The 27594-nt window shown below is 35.9% G+C and overlaps 1 protein-coding gene across 10 annotated transcripts in view; it reads left to right on the top strand.

Moving 5' to 3' along the window:
* LOC114054112 (eyes absent homolog 1) overlaps positions 1-27594 on the top strand; it is a 161198-nt gene that overhangs the window by 99531 nt on the left and 34073 nt on the right. For 9 of the 10 annotated variants that reach the window (XM_027877237.1, XM_027877240.1, XM_027877236.1 and 6 more), the window contains one exon: positions 8997-9086. The exons of the other annotated variant lie outside the window; for it this stretch is intronic. In XM_027877237.1, coding sequence (XP_027733038.1) covers positions 8997-9086 — 90 coding nt within the window. The remainder of the gene's footprint in view (positions 1-8996; positions 9087-27594) is intronic. 10 annotated transcript variants of the gene reach the window in all.

Here is a 27594-nt window from a genome sequence, read left to right as displayed (position 1 = left end):
AAGATTCGAACATACTCTCTTCCTCCAAGAAAATTAAAAAGTAATAGGTGTAAAATAGAAATACATACTCAATGAAAATTTGTGTGCACAAATACAAAATTTATGTTAAAATACTGAAATTATCAACAAGGGCAGGTTAAAATTGCAGCAGCAAGTTCCTTAACTGATTGTTTTACTGTTAAATGTGTGCAAAGGAAATTTATCATTTTAATACTATACTAATAGAGTTGAAGGAAGGAATTGCCATTGATTTTTTAAAATAATGCCTTCCCTCACCAGCAGGATTTTTTTTTGTTTGTTTAGCATAAAAGGCACAGTAATTCACACATCCTTTTTCTGGAGAAATAAAGTAACATTCAATTTTCTTTTCTCTTGTCAAGCCATTGCACTCCATTGCTTTGTTTTCATGAAGAAGGATCTATGAATAGCACAAAATTATACATTTTGTACAATGATATTTGTAGAAACCACCCCAACTTTGCACCAATCCTGTTCTATCCAACAAGAAATGCTTTCTGTGTTAAAGGAATCATGCTAGGGTTCTGGGGGGGGGGGGCAAAGACAACAATGAAAAACAGCCCCAGTCTCAAGGACTAAGGGGCCTAACAAGATGGACTTGGTAAGGAGAAATATGATTATTTGAGGAGTTAGGGAGCACTGACAATGAGGGGGACAAGGGAAGACTTCCTAGTGAAGATGGCACACGAACCTAACCTTGAAGGAAGCTCAGGATCTGAAGAGGCAGACTGCATTGCGGGTATGGGGACAGCCACTGCAAGGGGGCGGAGAAAGGTGATGGAATGTCCAATTCAGCAAAGACCTAATAGTCCAATTTGGCAGGAACATGTGTGAAGGAGAGGTGCCATGGGCCTGAAAAGACAGGCTGCAACCAGATAGTTGAAAGTCTTAATCCCAAGCCAAGTTTATATTTTTCTTGGAGACAACAGAAAAACTCTAAAGGTTCCTAGAGGCAGTGGATAAAATGCTGGGTCTGAAGTCAGAAAACTTAAGTTCAAAGTCAGCCCCAGACACTACCCATATGACCCTGAACAAATCACTTAGCTTTTATCTGCTTCTGTTTCCTGTAAAATGGGCATAATGATAGTATTTACCTCCCATGGTTGTTGTGAGGATCAAATGAGACAACATTTGTAAAGCCCTTTGCACAGTGCCTGGCACATAGTAGGTGCTTACACATATTCTTCCCTTCCCTTCCTAAAGTAACATGAGAGTGAGGTGGACAGAATTAGGCTATAGAAATTCAGTGCCTGGCTAGAGTTGGCTCCAGATGAGCACAGTCAGGGAGGTTCAGCCATCACTGACTTCCTGTTTGGAGCTACTAGGGAAACCTTGTGCCACTTCTATAAAAACATAGGAATATTACTAAGTAGGAATTTAGCGTACACAGAGTGGATGAACCTAATAATTAACTGTCTTCTGATCTTGTTGGATGTTCTACTATGGCTTTAAAGATGAAGCTTCTATAGCAATCATTTCCTGGCTGCAACTTCAGCATTTGTTATCATAAAAGACATAAAAAATGTTAGATTAAAGACTTGGTGTATGAAAGTTATCACATTTAAAACTGATTTGCACATTTTTCCTCCAAGCTCTGTTTTCAAACCATTATTTACTTGATAATTGTTGTTAGTAGTGTGCTGTATCTTATTCCTCAGGTCAGAAAAATGTTAGACATTTTAAAGCTATTAAAATATTATAAATTTGAGCTAGAAAAAAAATAAAATTATTCCTGATATGAGGTTGTAAGAATGCAAGGACATTTTTAGAAACAAGTAATTCTTTTCTGGTTTGTTTTGTTTTACTAACATTGACTAAGAATGATTAAGGCGTTGTGCTAAGTCACTCAGGAGTACAAAAATAAATAATACATGATTGTTGCCTTCAAGTAATCTTGCTGCATTCCTACAGCATAATGGGAAATACAAGACAAATAATAAATAAAAAAATAAAATAGGATGTGACAAGCAAAAGGTACAAATGTAATTCTTTGAGAGATGTGCTGCAAATTCTTTGAGGGAGGGGAGAAGAGGGCATCAAGGGAAACATCCTGTCAAAGGGAGTCTTAGAGCTGGGCTTTGAAAGATAAATAAGCATTTGAATAAGCAAATAAGGGAAGAGGAAGTACATTCTGGACAGTGGGAACAAATGCTTGGGAAAGGTTGGACAATTTTGGAGAAAGGTAGACAGTCAAGTTTGGCAAGATTTGGACTTTATTCAATAGTCAGTGAAGAGCCACTGAAAGTCTTATGCTCACTGCTTGATTTTAAATGCAATTCAATCATTTTGTGTGACCTTGGGCAAGTCATTCAACTTCTCGCAATCCACATTTTCTCTATAAAATATGATGGTCAGATTACAAGATCACTAGGGTTTATTCTTTGCCAAGAGAACCCCAAATTGGGCCATTAAGAGTCAGACATAACTTAAAATGACTGAACAACAACAAAAAAGGGTTTATTCATTATTGTTTTAAAACTATATGGTTTTAAGTGATTTTTGGAACTGTTCTCTTGGGTATTTGAATAGATATTCTTAATAGAAAAATCAAGAACTATTCAGAATAAGTACAAATACCTACCAAAAGAGAGAATCCTTTAAGTTAATTTAAACAAGGTCTCAGAGTCACAGAATTTGGTAGTTGGAAAGGGATCTCAGCAACCCTCTCTAGTCCAACCCATGCACTAAGAAAAATCTCCACTAGAACTTATCCAACAAGTAGTTGTCCTTTTGTTTGAAGACTTTGAAGAAGGGGGAACACCATCTCTCCAGGCAAGCCATTCTACTTTAGGGCAGCTCTAATTTCATGACATCAAGCAAGCCTAAATTTTCCTCTTTGCAAATTCCATCCATTTCTACTGGTTCTGCCCTCCAGAGCTAAACAAAACAATCATGAACTCTCTTCTATATGACAGCCCTTCAAATTGAAGACAGCTATTGTGCCCTGCAGATAAGACTTGAGTTTAAATCTGACCTCTACCTGTGTGACCCTGAACAAGTCACTTAAACCTCAGTTTGCCTCAGTCTCCTCAACTTTAAAATAAGGATAATAGCAGCACCTATCTCACAGGGTTGTTGTGAGAATCAAATGAGATATTTGTAAAGTATTTAGTGCAATGCCCGGCAACATAGTAGACACTATATAAATGCTTGTTCCTTTCCTCTTCCCAAGCTAAAGATGACTAGTAACTACAGCTGATACCCATGTAACATCAACTCAAAGACTGTCACCATCCTGGTTGCCCTCTCTAAAATCTCTCCACCACATCAATATCCTTTCTTAAACTGTAGTGCCTAGAACACAACACAATAATTATCTACTGTCTGACAATGACAGAGGACAGTGGGCTTATAACCTCCATATTCCTGGAAACAACGCGACTTTTAATGCAGCCCAAGATTTCATTAGGTTTTTGTTTGTTTGTTTTGGGGTTTCTTTTTTGTTTGTTTGTTTGTTTGTTTTTGGGGGGGGGGCTTCTACATTACACTGTGGACTCATGTTGAGCCTGTAATCCACTGAAACCCTAGGCCCTTTGCAGAACATGTGCTCTTTATTCATCCTTTCCCTAACCTCTCTTTGTACAGTTGATTTTTTTGTGCCTAAGTATAATAATTTACATTCATCCTTATTAGATTTTATCTTATGTTCAGCTTGATTGTAGACTGTTAAGATCCTTTTAGATCCTGACTCTGTCATCCAGTGAGTTAGCTAACCCTGCCTGTTTTTGTCATATGCAAATTTGATAAGCATGCCATCTCTGCCTTTATCTAAGTCTTTGATAAAAATATTAAAAAACACAGGGCCTAGTACAGATCCCTGGCAAAATCCCCTGAAAATCACCTATCATTTTGACACTTAACCATTAGGAGCTGTTCATTGAGACCAGCCATTCACCTAGTTCAGAATCCTTTTTTTGAAAATTTCTTCCTTTTTTTTGAAAATTATGACATTTGCCTGTCCCCAGTCTTGTGACACATGTCCTATTTCCCACAAGCTTTCAAATATCCCTGACAAAGTGGCTCAGCAGTCACATTTGCCAGTTCTTTCAGGATCAGAGGATTTAGTTCATCCAGGCCAGGTAATTTAAATTTATCATTGACATGTTAGAGCTCATTTGTTATTTCCTTATCTGACTATCAGTTCTCTGTTAATCATTTATATTCTTTGTCAGCATCCATTACTTGATAACCATAAAACCAAACACTAATTGATTTCTTTTCTATGAAGAAAATGTGTTGCATATTTGAAATTTCATTTAATGGTAAAATCAGTGATAAGACTATGTCTTAGAGAATTATGTTACTTAAGAAGTAACAACTGGCATTTAACCAAATGTAATGAATCCTTATACTGTTACTAAATAAAATAATTTCAACATAGTTATGACACATCATGTCATTTTTATTAGCCTGATTCTGTGATAAATCAAAGTAAGTCAACATAGCAACCTGGTATTTTAGTTTGAGCAACAGCTGTTTAAGTTTTCATTACCAGCTAATTTGGCTCTGACATAACATTTGATCATTTAAAATTTTCCAGTGTACTTAAGGATATCTTGTGCCTTTAGAAAAGTCAGCTTACCTCAACTAAAGGACTAATGTCCCAAAAAACCAAGGTTTTTGTGAGCACCCTATTTCACTTTAAATCCTTATAAAAACATTCTAGTTTTTTTTCAAACCATAATAAATTTATAAATAGATATTTAAAACTCATTAGCATTTTCTAAATTCCTCTGGTTGGCTCCAGAACTAGGAGCAGTGAGTAAGGAGTTACAAAGATACAAGTTTAGGCTTGATTTATTTAATAATTAAAGAGAGGTTGTACATTTATGTTAATTCATGAAGAAATATAAAAATATAACCTTTGTGATTGCCTTGGAACTTGGCATGAGAATTAGTAAGAAAAATGAGGTGACCACCCCACCTACAGTAAATGCTGGGTCACTGACTGTAAAATTGTGCCATATAAGGAAAAACTATCCAAAAGTTCAATGAGCTACCTTGAGAAGTCATGTATTTCCTCTTTTTGGAAGCCTTCAGTCAGAGGCTGTATATTCGCTTGGTGAGAACACTGATGAAGTAATTTTTTTTCTTTATTGGGAGGGGGAGAAGAATTGGATTAGATGGACCCTCGATTCCCTAGTAGCCTTGAAAAATTCTAAGATTTATTTCAAGTACTTTTAAACTTAAAGTTTGAGATAATGTTTTCCACTAGAGGCAAGTCCTAGTTATCCATGTGCATCATTTATGTTCATTGAGGTTCAGGCTTTACACTGTCATTCCTGAACTTTCTTGACTTTCTTTCCACCAACTCATAAAACCTTTGTTTTCTTGCTTTGCCTATTCTCTCTACCCAACACTAACAGTTTTTTCTTCTTCTCTAGTCTCTTATTGCTTCACCTTTCCCTACTGTCAAACAAATGTGTTTGTAGAGGACTAAGTATGATAAGAGATGAGGAAAATAGTGATATTCTAAAAGGTAGTTCAAAACTTCTCTGGTTTAGAAAGCAAGGAAGCCATTACATGATATTGTAATGGTGCCTGACTGTCTTTGCTGCCCTGTACCTGACCTTGAACTCATACAAGCAAAATGCTGATTGTGGTAAAGCTATGAGTAAGCCAGGCCCCCTTCCTCTTATTGCAACAATTTTGTTTCCATCAGGTAACAACCTTATTATTGCCTACTATTGTAAGGAAAACAACAAAAGTTTTGAAAAGCCATTTTAAAAAGATAAACTTCAAAGGAATGGGGGAAATTATCTAACTTCTATCTGTTACATAGAATTCTTTTCTCCTGTGGTAGTCATTGAGAGGGATAAAAATGGTAGAGACAACTCAGTGGCATAGTGGATAGAATGCCAGACTCAGAATAAGAAAGAAACTGAGCTCAAATCCTACTTCAGATACATATTAGCTGTGTGACCCTGGGCAAGTCAATCAACTTCTGTCAGCCTCAGTTTTCCCACTTGTAAAGTGGGGATAATAAAAGCACTTACTTTGTAGGGTTATTGTGAAGATCAAAGGAGCTAACATAAGTAATCAGTTTTGCAAACTTTAAAGGGCTATATAAATGCTAGCTACTATTATTATGAGTCATACTACTGCCCACTAGATGTTTTTAATCTAGCTTTCACGTAATAATACTGACTATGATGATGATAATGATAATAGTACTACTTTTGTTGTTGTTAAGTCATTTCAGTCATGTCTGACTCTTCATGAGCCCATTTGGGGTTTTCTTGGCAAAGATATTGCAGTAGTTTGCCCTTTCCTCCTCCAGCTCATTTTACACATGAGGAAATGGAGGCACACAGGATTAAGTGACTTGCCTAGAGTCACACAGCTAGTAAGGTTAGTGAGGCCAGATTTGAACTCAGGAAGTTCCTCAGGAAAAGGAATCTTCCTGACTTCAGGCTGGGCACTCTATCCACTGAACCACCTAACTGCCAATATTACTAACACTGCCGCTTCTACTACTACCACTAACACCACTACCACTGCTACTACTAGCACTACCACCACCACCACTACTATTACTACTACTACTATTGCTGCTGCTGCTACTACTACTACTACTACTACTATTGTTACTACTATTACTATTACTCCTACTACCACAACCACCACCACCACTACTACTACTACTTCTATTACTACTACTACTGCTACTATTACTACTACTACTATTACTACTACTACTGCTACTGCTGCTGCTGCTACTACTACTACTATTGCTACTACTATTACTATTACTATTACTCCTACTACCACTACCACAACCACCACCACCACTACTACTACTATTACTGATAATAGCATTTATATAGCCCTTTAAAGTTAGCAAAGTCCTTTACAAAAATCTTATTTGATCCTCGCAACAACCCTTATTATCTCCATTTTATAGATGAGGAAACTGAGGCAGACAGAGGTGAAATCACTTACCCAAAGTTACACAGCTAATTAGTGTTTGAGGCTAGATTTAAACTCTGGTCTTCTAGATTCCAGGTCCAGCAATATCCATTGTGTAACTTAGATTCCTGTTATGTACTTACAAGTTCCTCCCCCTTTCCCCCTACCCCACTGAGACTGTAAATGTCTTGAGGGCAGGAACTGTTTTTCATTTTTCTGTGTATTCCCAGGATCAGCATAGTGCTTGTTGAATTAAAAAGAATTGTAGGAAAGTGCACAAATAAATATGGCAAAATGCATAGCAGTGTATGTTTCTATGCTGAATTTAGTTGTATAGGCAATACATGCTATGGAAATTCAGAAAAGGTTGAAGTTGGTAGAGCTGGATCATAAAATCATAGCCTTTTAGATTCGAAAAGAACCTCAGAAATTATCTAGTCCAACACTATCATTTTATAATTGGAAAAAATAAGACCCAGAAGGAAAAAAAAAAGACTTTGCCAAAGACACAAAGCAAATTAGCAGCAGAGCAGGCACTTGAACCCAGATCTCATGACTTCTGGTTCAGCACTCTTTCTAAAATTATAGTATCCTACCTCTCAAATCCTTGAAGAAGTGGCCTCCAAATGAGCCTGGAAGGGACAGCTGGATTTGGGTAGATAGAGAATAAGAAAAGGAGATGAACAAAGACTTGAAATTTAAAATAAACTTGAGCAGTGATTCTGCCAGCTCTTTGAGGTTGTATTCTTCTGCCTGGGGCACAATGTAACACAGTACAGCATTTTTTTAAGTATCTACCTTATGTAAGACATACAGACATTGCTGTGATTCTCCTAGATCCATGTGATATAGAGAAGTCCTACCTTTTCATGCCCCAGCTTCCCCTTCCAACAGGGATAACTTACTTGTGTGCTTGGCAAGGATGTTAGAGAAGCATAGAAATTATAGCTGTGGAAGTACTCTTAGCAAGTTAAACTTCTATGCCAATGTAAGGTAGTATTGCTATGGTTGTTAGACTGTCATAAAGGCATATAACAACACTTTGTATTTCTCTTCCATTCCCTTCTCAGAGAAGGTTGTCCATCATCATTGTTACACAGTGCCCTTTGATTCCTTGATTTAATAAAAGATCTGAAAAGGGAAACTCCAGTGACTTTACATCATGAAAAACACATGGGTTTGCCCTCAGTGCCAGAGAATCCCAAGGATATACTTGGTTCAGACCAGCTAAGAGGAATCTAAAGAATGGTAGGGAGCAGGGAGGATGGAGCAGTCTGTCTTCCCAGTCCTTGCTGGGTACTGGGTCAGATTTCCTAGGCATCATTTGGCAGACTGAATGTACATTTCTGTCATGGACAACCATCTGTTGATTGACAGACATGGCTGTGTCTTGTAGTGTTGACTATGTGTTGGCTGGGTAGCTGTCACCCAAATGGCAAAGTTTCTGTGCCTGTATGGCTCCTGGCAATCATGGTGGGGCAGTGCAGCTATCACTTGTTTCCTGTAATGGCTCAGACCTGGTTGGCTTTCTGAGTAAATACTGTTACCAATGGACATCATGTTTTCTTACTACAATATATTGAAAGTAAAATAATCCATTTTGTAATTCAACTCTTTATAGCTAGTTCCTGGTATTTATGATTTAGAATTTAAATGCAGTGAGTTGTAAAGTTATTGAGGGTGGTTGGTTTTCTGGATTTATTGAGCATGTAGTATTTTTTCTTTTAAACAAATGTTTCTGTAACTGGCTTTGCTGTACTTTATATGACTGAGTCTTTAAATTTTAAATTATTTGTAGTGCTATGGTCAAGAATTATTTTCTTTGTGAGACAGTCAAGTCTCATAAAGTCAAGTCTCATAAAGTAACATTTGAGGCATTTGGTTGCTTCTGTAATATAATGTTTAGATGCTCATTAATATACTCAAAGGCACATTTTAAATTTTGCTTGCATTTCAAAACTCTTATTGTTCCTTCTCCTGCACTAAGAGCCAGCTCTCATTTGAAATCATGTAAGATTTCATATAACAGAAGGAGGTATGTAACTGACTTTTAAAAATTCTTTTTCTAGGATCCACCTACTTCTGTTTCACTTGGACTGAGAATGGAAGAAATGATTTTCAATTTGGCAGACACACATCTGTTCTTTAATGATTTAGAAGTAAGTAGTAATTATTTTATGTCAGCCACTTAGCATTTGTTCCCTGTTCTATCACATGAAACAATGGTAGTCTTGACAAGCAATGATGGAGTATTACATTAAGGGAAATAGGGCTGGTGAAATAAATATGAAGTAAAACAATTTGAACTTAACTACATCCATACATTTTACTGTCAAAGTCTTCCTCATGTTCTTATCTGAATAGATGAGTATGTAAAGTAGGCTATGACATAATTATATATAAACATTAAAATTTAATATCTAGACATTAAATATTAAACTTTGACCTCTACAGATTTTTAATAGGAAGCTGCAAATTTCTCAGTTGCCTTCTGGTATGAGAAAGTTCAGCCTTAGAGCCAGAAACAAATCATATATTTTTCATATGTTGTCCCTTTCAGAAGTATATTCCATTGCAGACTTGCCCTGCTTGATAGCAGGCTCAATTCTCAAGATAATGAGGTTTCTTTTTTGGCCTTCCAGCATCCGCAGCACTAGCAATCCATGTGTCAAGATGCCAGTGACCTTCTTATTATTTTATGATTTTTTTCCCTCTTGACAACTTTGAGCGATTGCGGTGAAAACTGTTATGGTCACTGAGGGAGCTGATCTTTCTGTGATCTCAGGTAGTTCACCTTTTAAAAGCAAAGATGGCTGCTGCTTCTATCTTCATTATGACAAAACATGACCAAAGCTACATTTCACTCTTATCTTAATATAGACAGTTGTTTATTTAAAATCCTGCCGTTAAGCAAGCTTGTGGTAGGGCTGCCAACAGGCATTAATCATCAAGTTGTTGTTTTGCTAGAATTTATAAATGTATGTTATTTCAGACAGGAGAAGGAATCTGAAGGATTCAAATACAACTTTTGCTGATCAAAGTTAATTGGCAGCAATTGGCCTTTAAATATTTCCTCATGTTTCCCTTTTTAAAATCAAGCAAAATGCACCTTATTTAATAGATGAGTCAAAATCATTTGAAAAATGCCAGTGTGTGACAGAACTTAAATGTGGTTTGCTCAACATCTGTCCTATATTTTGATTTCTTTTCATCTGCGAAGAAACTACTCACAGACGAATTGGCAACTTACAGTGCAATAAAATTATTTAAATGTGCTTTATTTTTTCTTCCATTCCTAAGTGAAGTATTTATTTTTACACTTAAAGTAAAATACAAGATTTCTTGCATTTTAGAGTGTTTGCTTTCATTAAGAAAACTAAATGTAAGACATTGCAGATTAACGCAAAAAAATGTTCTAGAAGTGAGTGGAGTGTTCAGAATTTATTTTCAGGCTTTTAGAAAAGAGTAATAATTATACTTATTTTCAAAAGATGTTTTTAATTCATGGTTGTATTTCTCTCCATAAGAGAGCAGCAAAAGTCATTCCATAATTTACTAGTACATTAAATTGCCTTTTACAAAGTTTCCATTTGTTTCTAATGATACAGAAGAGTCTTTAATTCTGTCCTGGATACAACCATGTAACTCTTATTGATGTTAATGGGTGTTAATAGCACACATCAAGAAGAAATTAGCTATAATTTGGTATGGTTTAACCATAGCTTATAAAATGGCAAATCTATGTCTGTAAGATGCCAAAACAATGAGTTGTAAAGTGAAAATTTGGGAAACCTGGCATTGGCCTTATGTATACTTTAACCCCACAAATTCAGTCAGGTTAGTTTGAGATTTTGTTTGTTTCTTGATAGATTTCAGCCACACTGATTTGTGTGTAGACATCACTTGAAACAGTACTTTTCCAAAGCTGAAAGTATATTAAAATTAGTGCTTTAATAAAGGAAAAAATATTTATGTAGGATCAAATTAAAAGCAATATTAATGCTGAATATTTCTGAAAAGTTGAGTAGGTTAGAAGGAAGAATGTTGAAATATTTTAACTAAATTTTTAACATTTGTTCTTAAGGTTAATGAAACATTAACTAAAACATAAAATGTTTGTCTTATGAAAGCTGATTCTCTAGGGTTTTTTTCTTTCCTTATTGGTGAGTCAGTCGTGACTTGTTTAAGTACATTCTGAAATGTATAACAAATAGGTTCCTTTGGCATGCGTTGTCAGAAATTCCCAGTACTTTGCTCCAGTCTTTTTTTTCAGCATTTGAATAAGTAGGTTCATCTTTGTGCTCATTTCAGGCCTTCGTTGAACTCATAAGTCATACAACAGGAGAGTAATCCATTATTGGTCATACTTGATTTCTTTAAGAAAATGTTACTTAGTGGCAAAAATAAATATATTGGTATAATGCTCTTAAGAGGACCAAAATTATCTCATCAGGCAGGAATGATGTGGTAATGCCTGATTTCACACTCCAATTAGCAGTGTGTTGTGGTAGGGGACTTGAATGTCTTAATTTATTTAAATTGTATGTTTTTAGCATTTTAAGCCTACAGTAGAAGTAATTTCAAGGAGGTTAACAATTTGTTGGTTAACCTGAAGTGTGATATCTGAACTCTATTTTTTTAAAAAAAGTATTGGCCTTAGTTCTCTTTATAAAAACTTAAGTTGCTGCCAGCTACCCCTCTGCATAATTTAGTTTTTTTTTCTCCTACATCTTTGGCATATTAAATATTCTGCATAATGAAGTACACTGAATGAAGAGTTGCCAGTAACATTTGTGTTATCTTGGTATGTATTTAAAATGGTGATTTGCTGGGTGAACTTAAAAGGGCTAAAGGATAATAAACCGGCTTAAGATAAGATTTTTTTAATGAATTTTGAGGCCTCTGCAATAACTGAAATTCATTTTTTAAACTAAATTTGGAGAGCATTTAATTTTGTTTAAAAATGTATAGAACATCATGATAAATAAATCTTACTTGACATTCATTCCCAAACCAAGAAAAGAGGCAGGTTGTGTTGTTCTGTGATGTTAAAAATGTTTTACATGTAAGCTCATGAGTGACATATAAGTCAAATTATTTTTAGAATTTATGATTTCTCCACCAGTGAATATTAGAGGCTGCAATTCTATTACATACTCTGACTTTCCTATTGATGAGTCTGAGGAACGTCCTGCAGATCATTTTACAATAAATGTCTCCATGTGCAATATGATGATACTTATATGGAAGTCATTTATTAAGAATGACAGTACGGAATTGGAGTTTCTTAGCTCCTTTACAAGAACTATTACTCTTTCTGACTGAAAGGAGAAAGAGTTCTTTCTATCAGATGCTTCTTGTAAGACAATAGTGTATGTCTCCAGATAGTGCAGGAAAGAAAGGTCTTTAGGAAACCTTAATGTTTTCATTTAACTTGTCACCAACTAGTTCTCTTGTGAGTCATTTCCATGGTGGAAGAGAAAAAATATTTTGTATAGACCTGAATATTTAAAAATAATAATAATAAAGCAGAGGCTTATAATTATATTTTTCTCTTTGATTTTGAAAAATGTCACCCAATTTAAATCTTATGATGATCGCTGGTGTTTTTGACACTGTATCTAACTCTGTTGAAGGCAGGCAGTAGGCATTATGCTTGATACTCAAGACTGGCCACATTCAAGCCTTTACTGCCTCAGGGCTACTACCTCTACTTTGTTCTGTTCTCTTGTTCCTACCCCCACTCTCTACCCTTTGAACAGCCCTTTAGCGAACAAAGAAACTGGGAGTGGGGGGAGGAGGTAAGAGGAGATTGGAAATTGAGAAGCCAAAAATAAATCTTGAATTAAAACTTCCCGCACCTCAGCCAATGCCCTAAATATTTTCCAACTAGGTAGCATGACAGTAAGATGTTGTCATTACCTGGACTAGAATTTTAAATTATGTCAGTGTTAGAATTTCCCAAAAGACTTCAAACCAGACTCCAGATAAACCTTCATAATTTGTAACCTAACAAAAATGGATGATGATTATTTGTTGTATACTTTAGCATTTTAACTTGAGAATTTTTTTAATCTCACATTTATGTATTATTGGTAATGAAAGGGGGAAAAAGTTTTGTTTAAAGTATAATCACCCACACTAGATATAGAATTTTAATTAAAGTGTTTTGTACTGAAATAGCAATTATACTCCCAGGATTAGAAGGAAGGTTTGAGGAATAGTATAAAGAGTCGTGAATTTTTTAAGTCAAAAGATCAGGTTTTGAGTTCCAATTCTATCACCTACTAGCTAGTGACCTTGAACATGGTTATCTTGCCCCACTGAGATTCAGCTTTTTCCTAAGTAAAATGAAGTTCATCTGCAAAGGTCCCTCTTAGCTTTAAATCAGAAAGTGAGGTATTTAAATATATGCTAAAACTGATTTCATAATAATCAACAGTCTTTAAGGCAAAGACAAATAGAATTTTTCAAGCAAGTTTTCCACTTTCCTCAAAAGAGGCCAAGGAATTATGAAACTATGGAGACTATTTTGTTAGTCCTCTTGTATGGGAACTCTGGAAACTATCTGGTTTTCTATTATTCAAAAATTAGAGGGGCAGCTAGGTGGCACAGTGGATAGAGCACCAGCCCTGAAGTCAGGCAGACCTGAGTTCAAATCCGGCCTCAGACCAAACACTTGACACTTACTAGCTGTGTGACTCTGGGCAAGTCACTTAACCCCAATTGCCCCCCCCGCAAAAAAAGAACAAGTCATAGCAGAGTAAGCTCATAATTTTTGAAAAGAGGAATGCTATATACAGATAATACTATTTAGTAAAGTATTTGACAAAATCTTTCATGCTCTTCTTATGGACAAAATGTAGAAATGTAGACTTTAATATACTTCAGTTAATTGGATTCAAAACTGATGTGCATCTAGACCCAGAGAATAATCATTAATGATTTCCTACTGCTTTGGAAGGAGGTAACTAGTATAGTGGGCCAGGAATCTAGTGTTGGCATTTGTTGTTTAATATTTTTCCAATGACTTGGATGACAGTGTACTTATTAAACAGACAAACAGCAAAAATTTAGTCAAGATAGATAACTAATACTTTGAATGAGTCATGATCCAAAAAGATCTTGATAAGCTATAACCTTGCTCTGATTCAAGGGTTGGCAAATTAAAGCCCACAGGCCAAATCTGCACACCACCAAAATTTTATCTGAAAATGTAAAAACCGTTCTTGGCTTGCAAGGCCTACAAAAACAGGTGGTAGGCTGGATCTGTATGGCCTGTGGGCCATAATTTCTGTATCCCTAATTTAATAAAAGGCAGTTTCCAAAATTACAGAATTTGAGAATTTGAAATTATCTCAGTGGCCATCTAATCCAACTCATACATGAAAGCAGTCCTCACTATACAATGTCCCTCATGAGTCCTTTCTTCTTTAAACTGAATATGCCTTTTTCCTTCAGCCAGTCCTCACATGATATGAACTCAAGGCCCTCCAGCATGCTGATTTCTCTGGATGTTCTCCAACTTGCTTAAGTTGGGTTCAAAAAAGTCAACTTCATAACCAGATGGAGGAAGGAAGGCTAAATATCAATTTGTTTTTATAAGACCTGAGAGTTTTGGAGAATTACAAACTAAGTATGAGTCAACAGTATGATTTCGCATCCAAGAAAACTAATACAATCTATAGCTACATTATGAGAGACAGTGGTTGGAACCAGAGAGATGATATCCCTCACTATAGCCTTACTTATGCCACATCTGGAGTGCTGTTTTCCATTTTGAGGATTCCCCCCCCCCCAATTTAGGAATAATAAGTTGAGGATGTCCAGGATGGTCAAAGGACTCTAAGATCATGCCATGTGAAAACTATTTTAAAGAATAGGATGTTTAGTTTAGAGAAGACATGGTAGAAGGTAGCATTGGAACATGTGTTAAACTATTTGAAAAGCTGTCATGTGGAAGAAGGTTTATACTTGTTCTGCTTGGTCCTAAAGGAGAGAAGTAAAAGCAGTGGGTGACAATGGCAGACAAGCAGATGAGGTGTGATATCAGAAAAAAAAATCCTAATAATTAGAGATATACAAAATTAGAATGACCTGACTCCAGAGACTGTGGATTTCTTTGCACTGGAAGTCTTTAAGCAAAGCCTAGAAGACCACTTTGGCAGTATATTGTGAAGGAAATTCTTGTTCATGTATGTATTGGACACACTATGTGGTATTTGAAGTCCCTTCTAACTCTGAGTACAATTGTGATTCTGACGTAATGTATTCCAGTTGTAAAGAGAAGTGATCTTTTATTATCCATTGTTTTGTGTGGTTCACTTTCTTTTCCTCTCCTGTGTGTATTATAGAATTAAACATACCTATTTTAATCACAAAAAAAAAGTTTTTGCCAACAGTGTAATTGATGAGGTGACAAATCATTCTATTGCCATTATTGTTATTATTATTGAATTTTTAACATTATGCCTGTTACTTCATCTTCATAAGATTTTGTTGTATTTCCAGCAAAAAACTGAAAGTTATGAAAATACATTCAAAGCCTCATTTAATAATTATTTTGTTTCAGTTTGTGTTAGAAACATGATAAAAGTTTAACCCATGGTTAGAGATTTACCACAAGTTAAATCCATTTATTCATCAAACATTTATTGCATACCTACTGTATTCTAGGCACAATGGGGTTTACAAAGAAAATTAGCACATGAGAGCTGAGGTCTTACAAATAACATTCTAAGACTGAAACCCTTCCATGAGGCCCAAGAGGTCAAAACTATCTTCAGAATAATACTAAGATGTTTTCGTTTCGAATCCAGCAAATATCAATATCTATGACCCATATAAATGAAAGCTCTTTGAGAAATCTTAAGAGGTAAGGGGAGGCCGAAAAGTTTGAGAACCACTGTTCCAACTTCTCCTTGGTATTCAGTCAGTCAATCATGTCCGACTCTTCTTGACCCTATGTACCATACTGTCCATGGGGTTCTCTTGGCAAAGATATTGGAGTGGTTTGCATTTTCTTCTCCAGTGAAACTTCTCAAACTTCTTATACCCTATAAAAGGGATAGGGGTGTGATTCAGGACAGTAAATGGGGGAGGAGAAAGGGCTGAAGGGTTTGAGGCCCTAAATTTACCACTAATAACACTAAATTTGGAAAAGACACTGGGTTCCAGGCACACTTATACCAACCACAGCTTACCCTCCTCAAACTTCCTTTATTTTTGTGCTATCTGCTCTGTAATGGTAAGTGAGGTCACTGTTGTTGACCCCAGCTATACCTGTCTTTATTATGTGAATAACATATAACCCGATATTATACCTGCCAGAAAAGACTCTTGCTGAATCAAAAAAACTCATAATTGTGGCTAAAATTGGATAACCTTATTTACAAAGCAGGCAGCTAGATGGAACATTGATAGAACACTGGGCCTAAAGTCAGGAAGACTCATCTACCTAAGTTCAAATCTAGCTTCAGATATTTACTAGTTGTATAATCCTGGCCAAGACATTTAATCATGTTTGCCTCAGTTCTTCATCCGTAAAATGATCTAGAGAAGGAAATGGCCAACCACTTCAGTATCTTTGCCAAAAAAAAACCCAAATGGGGTCACAAGGAGTCAGACATGACTGAAAAACGACCAAACAGCAACCATTACAAAGTTCTTTATGTCATTTCATCCTCACAATAATCCTGTGATGCAGGTAATCATTCAGTCCATAAGAATTTATTGAACCCAACTATGTGATAAGTTTGTGCTAACTTCTGGGTATGCAAAAGAAAAGCAAACACAATCTCTATCCCCCACCCCCCAAGAAGGAGCTTACATTCCAGCCAGGGAGATAGCATGTAAATAACCATATATATATAGGATACATGCAATATAAATGGAAAAGAACCTCAGAGGGAAAGATGGAAAGTAGGGGAGAGGAATGTAAAGTAGAGAAAGGGGTTGGTGTTGGAACCAAGAAAGACTTTCTATTTCTTTTTCGGGGGAAAGGGGGCAATGGAGGTTAAGTGATTTGCCCACAGTCACACAGCTAGTAAGTGTTGTGTGTCTGAGGGCAGATTTGAACTCAGGTCCTCCTGAATGCAGGGCTGGTGCTCTATCCACTGTGCCACCTAGCTGCCCCCCAAGAAAGACTTTCTAGGGAAGATGAAATTTAAGCTGAGTCTTCAAGGAAACCTGGAATGCTATGAGGTGGAGGTGAGAAAGGAGAGCATTCCAGCTATGAGGGACAGCCAGTACAGAGGAATGGAGTTGGGAGATAGAGAATGTCATATGTGAGAAACCAAGTACAATTATAATTTGTTGTTTAGTTGTTTTTTAGTTGTGTCTGACTCTTCATGACCCCATTTGGGTTTTCTTGGCAAAGATACTAGAGTGATTTGCCATTTCCTTCTCTAATTCATTTTTACAGATGAGGAAACTGAGGCAAACAGGGTTAAGTGACTTGACCAGGGTCACACAACCAGTATCTGAATCTGGATTTGAACTCGGGTCTTCCTGACTCCAGGAGTGGCACCCTATCCATTGTGCCACCTAGCTGCCCAACAATTGAAATTTATAAATACAGAAACTACCTATGTGACCTTGGTCAAGTCACTCAACCCTGTGGGTCTCAGTTTATTTACGTATAAAATAAAAGAGCTAGATTAGATGATCTAAGGGAGGTAACATGAAATAGTAAAAAGCACAGTAATTCCACAGTCAGAGGATTTTAGTTGGATGTAAAGCACATATCCCAGCTCTGCCACTTTATACTGCAACATTGGACAAATCATTTAACCTTCCTGTGCCTTAGTTTCTTCATCTGTAAAGTGAAGAGGGTGGACCAGGTAGCCTCTCAGGTTCTGCTGCTATGACTTCTAGCTCTAGAGATAGGGTCTTGTAATCATCATTTTAAATAACCAAGTGAATGACTTTTAACGTAGAATTCTCTAAGCAGCATCTATGTTGAGGACTATTATTTCCCATCTAAATATTTCTTTTACTTTAGAGTTGCACAAAATTATTTTCTTTTCTCAGATACAATATAAATTCTTAGTTTATATATTTATGTAATTTATATAGTTATCCTTTCATTGTTGTGCAGACTAGGAGGCATGGTGCCCCCCATGATCTGGATAATCTGCATAAAAAGTTTTTGGCCCTCCCTTCATACCAGAGAACAAGTCTGAATTTTTTCTTTTTATTTCGTGAGGTGTTTACAATACCTTATTGTAAAATTTGGGTTGATATCATACAATACTATGCATATATTTTATGCATTTCTGAATTTCTAAACCTTGTATCATCTGCAGCTTCCACAAAACTCCCCAAAACTTCTGTTTAGTTTTGTATGCTGACTCACAACAAATCAGAACCACGGCAGGCAAAGTTGCAATGTGGAAGGGATAACTATATTATTCCAAGAAAGGTTGACATCAAGTCACCTGTGAATTCACATCCTTAACTTGGCAATATTCTTTTGGTATGAAACAAACATTTTATGCTATGTCTCCCCTGTTAAATTAAAGTGTACCACTTAGGGAAGAGAATTCTCCTAATGTGGATATATACCTGATCCACAGAACAGGAGCAGGAAGATGTAGAAACTTGCTGTCAATCTTAGACATATATGGTGAAAAGAAAGTTACATTTCAGCTGTCTGAACTGATGGCTTTTTAGTGTAATCTGTGACAGGCTTTTGATTTAGACTAAAATCCTTGATTTTGACAGGTGTGTACTATTATTTTAATCTGAGGAAGAGCAATTTTTTTAAAAAATTACATTTCTTTACCTTGCTGGGAAATTTGCTTAGTAGAAAAAAAAATAAGGTGTCCTCCTTAAAAAAAAAAAAAAAAAAAAAAAAACTTTGAATAGGGCAGAAGTACTGTAACTCCAACTTCCCAAAGTGTGTTTCAGTTGCAGTCTCAAGAGGCTTCTCCTATTTCAGCACTATTACAATAAAGTCTCTATCTGAGCTCAACCCAGTTCAATATGCAAACTTTTTTTTTTAAAGACTGGAGGGGTAAAAAAAAAAGCTATGATTCTAGTGTGATCTCGCATGACTTTATGGGGGGGAGAAGCTCATTTTGATATTGTTTAATTTTTAAGTTTATTTCCTCATTCTCAAAAAAAATGGTTGAAATTTTCCATATCCTCTATTATAGTCCCTATGGAAAGTTCTCAAGTCTAAGATTCTGTCCTTTGGTAAAGCTCCCAAGTGGTTTATTTGAGATTGGGTGTTTTTCAATTTATCTAAATCCAGTTTTGATGAGACAGGGAATTACTAGAAAAAGACTAAGTCATTTTAGGTGAGGAGATTTGGGAAAATTCAATTTAAAAACAGAAGGTGATTGGCCTATAAGCACTGAGATTATCAAAGGTGTGAAAAGCTAAAAATAGTTTCCTTATTAAGGAAATATGTCATATTACTTCTTTTATTTTACAAAAATAAATTTATCTAAATTTTCAAGTAAGCAGCACTTATCATCAATGAGTAGAGTAGTTCTTGCCACTTCCAAAAATATATATAGCTATTTAAGTTATAATCATAATAATAATTCCTTACATGTACAGTTCTCACTCACATCCGTCCCTTTGCTCCCTTCACAGAGATAGTACCTTTCATCACAGAAGTTCAGACCTTCATCACATTTCTTAGACTATTAGAATAGCCTCATTCTCTCTCCTCTCCAGTCCATCTCTCCCAAATCTTTCCAAAATATGTGGCTCCCTTTGCCAATAGAATAATGAGGAAGAGGAGAAGGATGGTGATGATGGTGACAATAGCTAATATTTATGTACTGCTTTAAGATTGGCGAGAGCTTCACAGATATTGTCTTATTTGATCTTCCCAATGACCCAGTAAAGTAGGAGTTCTTGTTACAAATGAGGAAATTGAGACTGAGAGGATTTGGCCAAGGTCACATCAACAGTAAGTAATTCAGGCAGGATTGAGATGCAGATCTTCCGGGTTCCAAACCCAGTACTCTATTCACTGTGTTAGTTAGCTACAAAGTCCTTAGCTTGTCATTTAAGGCCTTCCAGAACCTGGTTCCAACCTCCCTTTTCCGCATTAGTTCATACAATTTCCCTTCACATACTACACCCTTGCAAAACTAGATTGTTCCCCATTCTTCCATGTCATTTCCTGCCTAGATAATACTTACCCCTTACCTTCACCTGTTGAATCATCTTCTTTTAAGCCCTCTTTCAGCTTAGATGTCACCTCCTCCATGAAGCCTTCCCTGGGGTCCCCAGTAAAAAGTGGCCTCTTTCTCCATTTCTCAGAGAGCTTTGTTCCTATCACACTCTTCTTTGCATCATACTCATTTTTGTTGAAGTCTTTTCCCACCTATTTTAAGTTCCCTGGGGTCGAGGAGCTCTGCCAACTTTATTATTATATGCCTTGCCTCTCAGCACCTAATGGATACTTAATAAATGCTTGTTGAATTGCATGAAATTCCTGCCTGTAGTCTCCCCCACTCTATTGCATTCTGAATGCTGGTACTATTGTGGCACAGCTCATTGTTATGAGCTTACCTGTCAGCCTTGCCCATTGCAACCCATCCAGGAATTCTTGTCCTATGATTTTCAGTTCCATATTTTCCCATAAATCTCTGTAGAGGTTCTGTTCTGCTTTAGAGAAGCCTTCCTCTTTTGATTTTAGTATCTTTTAGTTTCACTTAAGCTGCCCTTCTCTTGTTTCTTATTAATCGGTTACATTAGATGATCAAACAACTTCCTTGAGGTTTATCACACGATTCTTCAATTAATATTCTTAAAATAATTTTAATCATTTGACTGTCTTGTTCAAAATATTTATATGTATTAATATTAGATCAAATCCAATCTCCAGTCTCTAGCATACAGGGTCTTTTATAATCAGTATCCACCTTACTTATCCAATTATATGTTTTATTAATTTCCAATATGAACCCGTCAGTCCAATTTCCTTTCCTATGTCCTCCTTTGACATAAAACATGCTAATCTCTTTGTGCCTTAGCTAACATTCTCTCCTCTTCCTTAAACTGTATATTCTTCGCTCTGTCTACAATTCAATTCCTGACTCCTCCCTAAAGCCTCCCCCAACCATCATGCACTTCAGTGACCTCAGAACTTTTGCACTTATTGTCTATATTACAGAGTTTAGCACCATACTAGCTGCTGGAAGAAATACACAAATGTGTGTGTGTGTGTGTGTGTGTGTGTGTGTGTGTGTGTGCAGTTCCTGCCCTCAAGGAGTTTACATGCTACTGGGGGAGAGTAGACATACAAACATGGAATACGATACAGAAGAGAACATAATTGCTAATGCAAGTATGAACAAGGTACTTTAAGATTTACAAAGAAGAGGGCAGCTCGGTGGTGCAGTGGATGGAGCACGGACCCTAAAGTCAGGAGGACCTGAGTTCAAATCTGGACTCAGACCAAACACTTGATACTTCCTAGCTGTGTGACTCTGGGCAAGTCACTTAACCCCAATTGCCTAAAACAAATAAATAAATAAAACTGAAAAAAAAAGATTTACAGGGAAGGAAAAGATAATATATGACAAGGTAGCAGGAAAGACTTCCAGAGTAAGGTAGCATTTCAGTTGGGCCTTACATGGGTAGGATTTCGATAAGAAAAGAAAAAAGGGAGTTCTGTGCTTAGGAGAAAAAATATATGAGCAAAGATTCAGAATGTGGGGGAAACATAAGGCTTTTTCCTCAGACTGAGAAGGATAATTTGGCTCAATCTTAGAGTATATAAAGTGAAACACTATGGGATGAACTTCAGAACTATGTTAGTGCTGTATTGTGAAGAGCCTTGAATGCCAACAATGGAGCATTACTGAGCGTTGGAGAAAGATGATCTGTTCTCTAAGGAAGATTAATCCATCTGGAGTGAAGGATTGAATGGAATCACTTGAATTTTCCATGATCAAGATGGGGGTAGGGGACAAGGGAGGTAGGATTCTTTTAACGTCTAGGTGCTTTAATTGCTTCATGCATAAAAGCACTTGATAATTTTTCTAACATGCTTTATAAATATATTAATAAGATTAACATATTCAAATAAAAAATGGTTTTTGGAAGAAAAACAGCATGTACAATCTATCTCTCTACACACACATACTTATATATATATATATATATAATATATATATTATACACACACACACACACATCCTGTGTTGTTAGAGCAGTAGGGCTGACTTTATGCACATTGACTGAGTAGCTGAAGTTGACCTTGGAGGCCTTGTGCCTTTCCTCTCCCCCCACCTTTCTTCAGTTCTTTGAATGGAATACAGGGTTAAAAAGAAGTGATTGCAGAAAGGGATAAAAGGTTTCCTGGCTTGGATGTCTTTCCCTTGCTTCTGGCAGCAAGTTTGCAATAAAGGGAATGACTTTTATGGGAATGTGGTTATTCACAGCAAGACTACAGTGGGTGTCAGTATGAAAAATTCTTCTTTAGTAGATTTTCTCAGCAGGAATAATAGATCTAAAAGAAAAGCCACAGAATTTACAAAGAGCATTGACTGGTGCCAGTGACAAATTACGTTTGCAAAATGATGAGCAAACCCATTGAAAATTGAGTAATCGGAGTAGCAGTAAATCAAAGACGTGTTTCTGAGAGCAGTTCTACCTCAGCATTCAAAAGACATTTGTATTAGCCATGAATATGAGTGACTTTCTTTTCTTTCACTTTTTTTTTTAGTTCTTTGGATAACAATTCTTACATTTCATACAAATGAAACCTTTGTACTCTTACTTTTTTCCCATTTCCATCTAATATATACTAAACAATTTTAGATAAGAAGACTGTTGAATATTAATGAATTATTTCTTCTATTTCTTTTCATTTGGATCTATGCAAATGTATACAAAAATTCTCATGCTCCTAGACTAATTGCCAAAGAAGCTACTATATTCACCTAGTAGCAGACTCCTATGGAATGAATACTGAGTGGTTAGAGAGTCATGTGCTCTAAAATCTACACTGTACTTAATTCCCTCATGTTGTACACACTAAAATAAGAGCAAAAAAAGCATTTAATTTCTTTAGGGATTCTTAACTATGGGTCCACGAACTTTTCTTTTTCTTTTTCTTTTTTTGATAACTGTATTCAAATATAATTGTTCCTTTGTAATCTTATATATATTTATTTTTATCCATTTAAAAACATTATTTTGAGAAAGGGTTGATGAATTTCACTAGGCTATCAAAAGGGGTCCAGGACATACAAAAGATTAAGAAGCCCTCCTCTCAAAAAAAAATATACAGAAAAAATATACATTTATGCCTAAATGTTAAGTATGTTTAGCAAATAAGGGTAAATTGATATATCCATTAAATGTTCATAATAAACAAAAACTTGAGACTTGAATAAGTAAAAAAAAATGTGAATGATTAAGAAAGCACTAATTTTGATATTACCTTAATATGTACTAGAATTTTCAGTGGAATTGTGTCTTAATTTTTGACCTGTTTTTGACCAACTTCACATTTGTCTTCATTTCTTTCAATGCTGCATTTATAAAAAAAAAATCCCTCTGCTTTTAATTAGTTACCTTCCTCATCCCTCTCCTACACACACACACACACACACAGTATTTATATACATATAACATAGTCATAAGATAAAGACAGCATTTGTAGTGTGAAAGGCTAAGTTCTTAAAATATAGTGAAACTGACACTTTGCATTAACATTGCACTTTCCAAGCACTAACTGTCTTTAGAAGAAGTCATTGGAAAGGGGACCAGTTAATTACATGCTAAATCTGATAGGCGAATGACTTTTTCCTATTCTAAAATAAACCCAGTTGGTTTTTGAGAGCAAAATCCCCCATATGAATATTATAGAAAATGTATTTCAAAATATCATCTTGGACATGCCTCCTTCCTTCGCTCATCATGTTTCATATTCTAGAAGAGAAGTTTAAGGATCCCAGGATTTGGAATATACTCCAAACATTATCTATAATTTGATTCAGTACTCTCCTATAACTTAAACACTTCTGCTTGTTACTCTTAACAAATCATCGACAGAAACTCTCAGTAAATGTTGAAATATAATATAAATGTGGTTCTCTAAAGCACTTTGTGCCACTCTATCTTATAACTATCAGTATAAACAGGGTAATAGGCTTGTATAGTTAATAGCTTAGGTCAGTTGATCTACCATAATGTAATCAATCTTGGGCAAGCTAGGTCCCAAGCTAGTATAAACAGAGTTTTATTTTTTAATTACTGTTTTTAGATCATCCCATAAAGAAAGCTAAAATAAATTCATTGAAGTACGCTTTTTAATTGTCAGCCTCTAATAACACTGGTAAGGTGAAGTTTCTTTTTGAATTTTCTGTTTGAAATCTAGTTTTCTTTTCTTTCATTCTGATTCAGTCTTTTTGACCATATATATTACATATATACACATATATATGTTATCAAAGTCATTTGTTGCTTACCTGCAATAAAACAGAACTTTAGTTAAAATGTATATAAAGAAAAATGTCATCAAAGTCTGTTATAATTCCTTGACTTGCTCATCCACAAATTGTCAAATGGAATGAAGTAGATTTCAAGAGCTCTCTTTGTTCCTTATATCCTGTGCCTGACCCCACAGGTAATCTGCGCCTTTTTTTTTCCCTTCAGCATGAAGTAATTGTGGTGGGAAAGCAGAGAAAATGTGCAGGTCACAAAGTGCAAATGAGACAGGGATGACAGGTTCTGCCAATTGAGTGCCAGTATTGAGAAGCTGCGAACCATAGAACCTGCTTTTTCACATGGATTCCTGTTGTAGATTGGAAGGAATTTCTTGATAATGGGTGAAACAGGTCTCAGCAGCATTTAAGTTTTTTAGTACCTCTATTTAACTTTTTGTTATACATTTAGAAACTGAAGTGGAATTACGTTATTCCACATCAGTAATTGCAAATGCTTACAAGAGCGATTGAATTGTCATTTTTTTTTCAGAGAGGAATATAAAAGTAAAAATCTGGTTTTAGTAAATCAACTAATAATCAAAAATTTCTAAACTATAGTGGCTCATATTTATATGTCAGATTTAGTTGTCAGGGCTAATTAAAAGCAAGATTCTGCACATCTTTTGTCTCAATTTCTTCTTCTCCCACTTCCCTTTCTTTCTACCCCGACCTCTGAATCATAAAGAAGTTCAGGAACTCTCCACTTTGCTTTATTTTTAAAAAGAAGTTATAAAAATATTTGAAAATCCAGAAGTTGCCCCCAAAGCCACTGTGGGTCCAGCACTCTTTAAAAAAAAACTCTGTCACTCAAACACTAATCACTGTATAAAGTTTTCTGTATTATCGAATTTGCCTAGAATAGGACAGTGTAAAGTGCCCTGCTTTATGGGGTGATGTGATTTTAAAGTATTACTCTTCACTTGTCAGAAGTAATATGTATACATTACACAGACTTTTTTGTGAATATGGCTCAAAAAATACTGCCAAAGGGCCCTAATGTTAAGCATGCCACAAGATTGAACATTTTTCATATTTAAAAAGGATTGGTTCTTTTTTTTTTTTCTTGGAGAGGCAATCAGGGTTAAGGGACTTGCCCAGGATCTAATGCTAGTTAAGTGTCAAGTGTCTGAGGATCTTTTTTTTTTAAAGCCTTGTATGCAGAGGTATACAAACAGATTCCTTTCTTATTGGGTATAAAGGATGGAGCAGTAAATATAATCTCCTTATGCTATGAAAACAAAATCCTCTGATTATTTCCTTTTGTTAGCTAATTTCTAGCTAGACTAAAAGACACTGGTATAGAGAGTAACTGATGGTAAATAGATGGTTCTCAAGCTGTGGGCTTCTTTTCTTTTTTTGTTACTTTGCAAAACAAGGTATTAAAATAGTTTACAGGATGATAGATCTGGAGCTAGAAAAGACTTTAAAGGTCATTGAATTCAATTCCCTCATTTTGTAGATGAAGAAACTGAAGACCAGAGAGTTTGTGACTTTCCCAGGTTCACATAGCTACTAAGTGTCAGAAGTCTTTCTGACTCCAAGGCCAACCTTCTATCACAGTGTGGTGTTAGTTTTGTTATGCTAAAAGGTGAAACCAAAGCAAACATAAAAGGATAATTAGCAAATTTAGGATTTGTAACTGTTGTCTTTTTTGAGGCCATGTTTGCAACATTATTCATTTTTTCCCTTTTAGAACATGTATACTAACTAAAAGTCAGTGTGTCTACTTCCTGTCCAAAGACTACAGATTTATTTGAGCTTATTTTTCAAGTTTTGTAGCTCAGAAATACAAAGGATCAATGTGTTACCATTACATCACTGTGATTGGCAAGTTCTACTGGTACAGATAATAAGACTCATTGGAACAGTCTTAATTTCTTTTTCTGTTAATGTTCCTAACTAAATTGAATAGGATAGTGTGTTTTTACATAATTATGGCACAAGTGAAAGGTTTGAGGGAAAAGTATGACCACTATGCTATCAAAGCAATGTAAATATTTGCAGAAAAATTCTGCCATAACTTAATATTTTGCATGTGAGACTCTGTGCAAAATCTTAGTTATTCCTGGGGCTTCATCCAAAATAACATGTCTGTGGCCCAGCCCTGGAAAGCCAGAGATGATGATGGAGCAGAAAAAGTTAGATTGAGGCACAGGGCCAAAAATAATGAGAGAGAGAGAGAGAGAGAGGGAGAGAGAGAGAGAGAGAAGAAAAGGAGGAGGAGGAGGAAATATTGTAGAGACAGGGGTTGCTGAATGAGCTATGTACCCCATGTGACTATCTTGTGCCACCATCACCAAAGTTGTATTTCAACTTTTTTTTTTGTAATTTTTATTTATTTTTTTGTTTTCAACATTTATTAACACAAGATTTTGAGTTCCAAATTTTCACCCCATCTCACCCCTCCCCCCACCCCAAGATGGCATGCATTCTAAATACCCCTTCCCCTACTCTGCCTTCCCTTCTATCTCTCCCCCACTTCTCTTATCCCCTTCACCTTCAATTTTCCTGTAGGGCAGGATGGATTTCTGTACCCCATTTCCTGTATTTCTTATTTCCCAGTTGCATGTGAAAACATTTTTTTAAACGTGTTTTTAAAACTTTGGGTTCCAAATTTTCTCCCTTCCTCCCTCCCCACCCACCCTCACTGATAAGGCAAGCAACTAAATATAGGGTATATATGTGTAGTTATGCAAAACACTTCCATAGTAGACATGCTGTGAAAAACTAACTCTATTTCCCTTAATCCTATCCCGCCCATGCATTTATTCTATTCTTTCTTTTGACCCTGTCCCTCCTCAGAAGTATTTGCTTTAGATTACTCCCTTTCCCAATCTGCTCTCCTCTCTATCATTCCCCTACTCTCTTGTCCCCTTCCCCCCCTATTTTCCTGTAGGGTAAGACAGATTTCCATACCCAATTCAGTGTGTATGTTATTTCCTCCTTAAGTCAAATCCTATGAGAATAAGATTCAATCATTCCCTCTCACCTTCCCCATCTCCCCTCCACTGTAAGAACCTTTTCTTTCCTTTTTTTTTTTGTGGGATAATTTGCCCTGTTCTACCTCTCCCTTTCTCCTTCTCCTAGTATATTCCTCTCTCACCCCTTAATTTTATTCTCCAGATATGACCCCTTCATTTTCAGCTCACCCTATGCCCTCTATCTATCTATCTATCTATCTATCTATCTATCTATCTATCTATCT

The sequence above is a fragment of the Vombatus ursinus genome, unplaced genomic scaffold (genome assembly GCF_900497805.2).
Source record: "Vombatus ursinus unplaced genomic scaffold, bare-nosed wombat genome assembly UNPS02014812.1, whole genome shotgun sequence".
In the NCBI taxonomy this organism is placed as follows: domain Eukaryota; kingdom Metazoa; phylum Chordata; class Mammalia; order Diprotodontia; family Vombatidae; genus Vombatus; species Vombatus ursinus.
The sequence above is the reverse complement of the archived record's forward strand: the minus strand, read 5'-3'. Positions and strand labels throughout refer to the sequence as shown.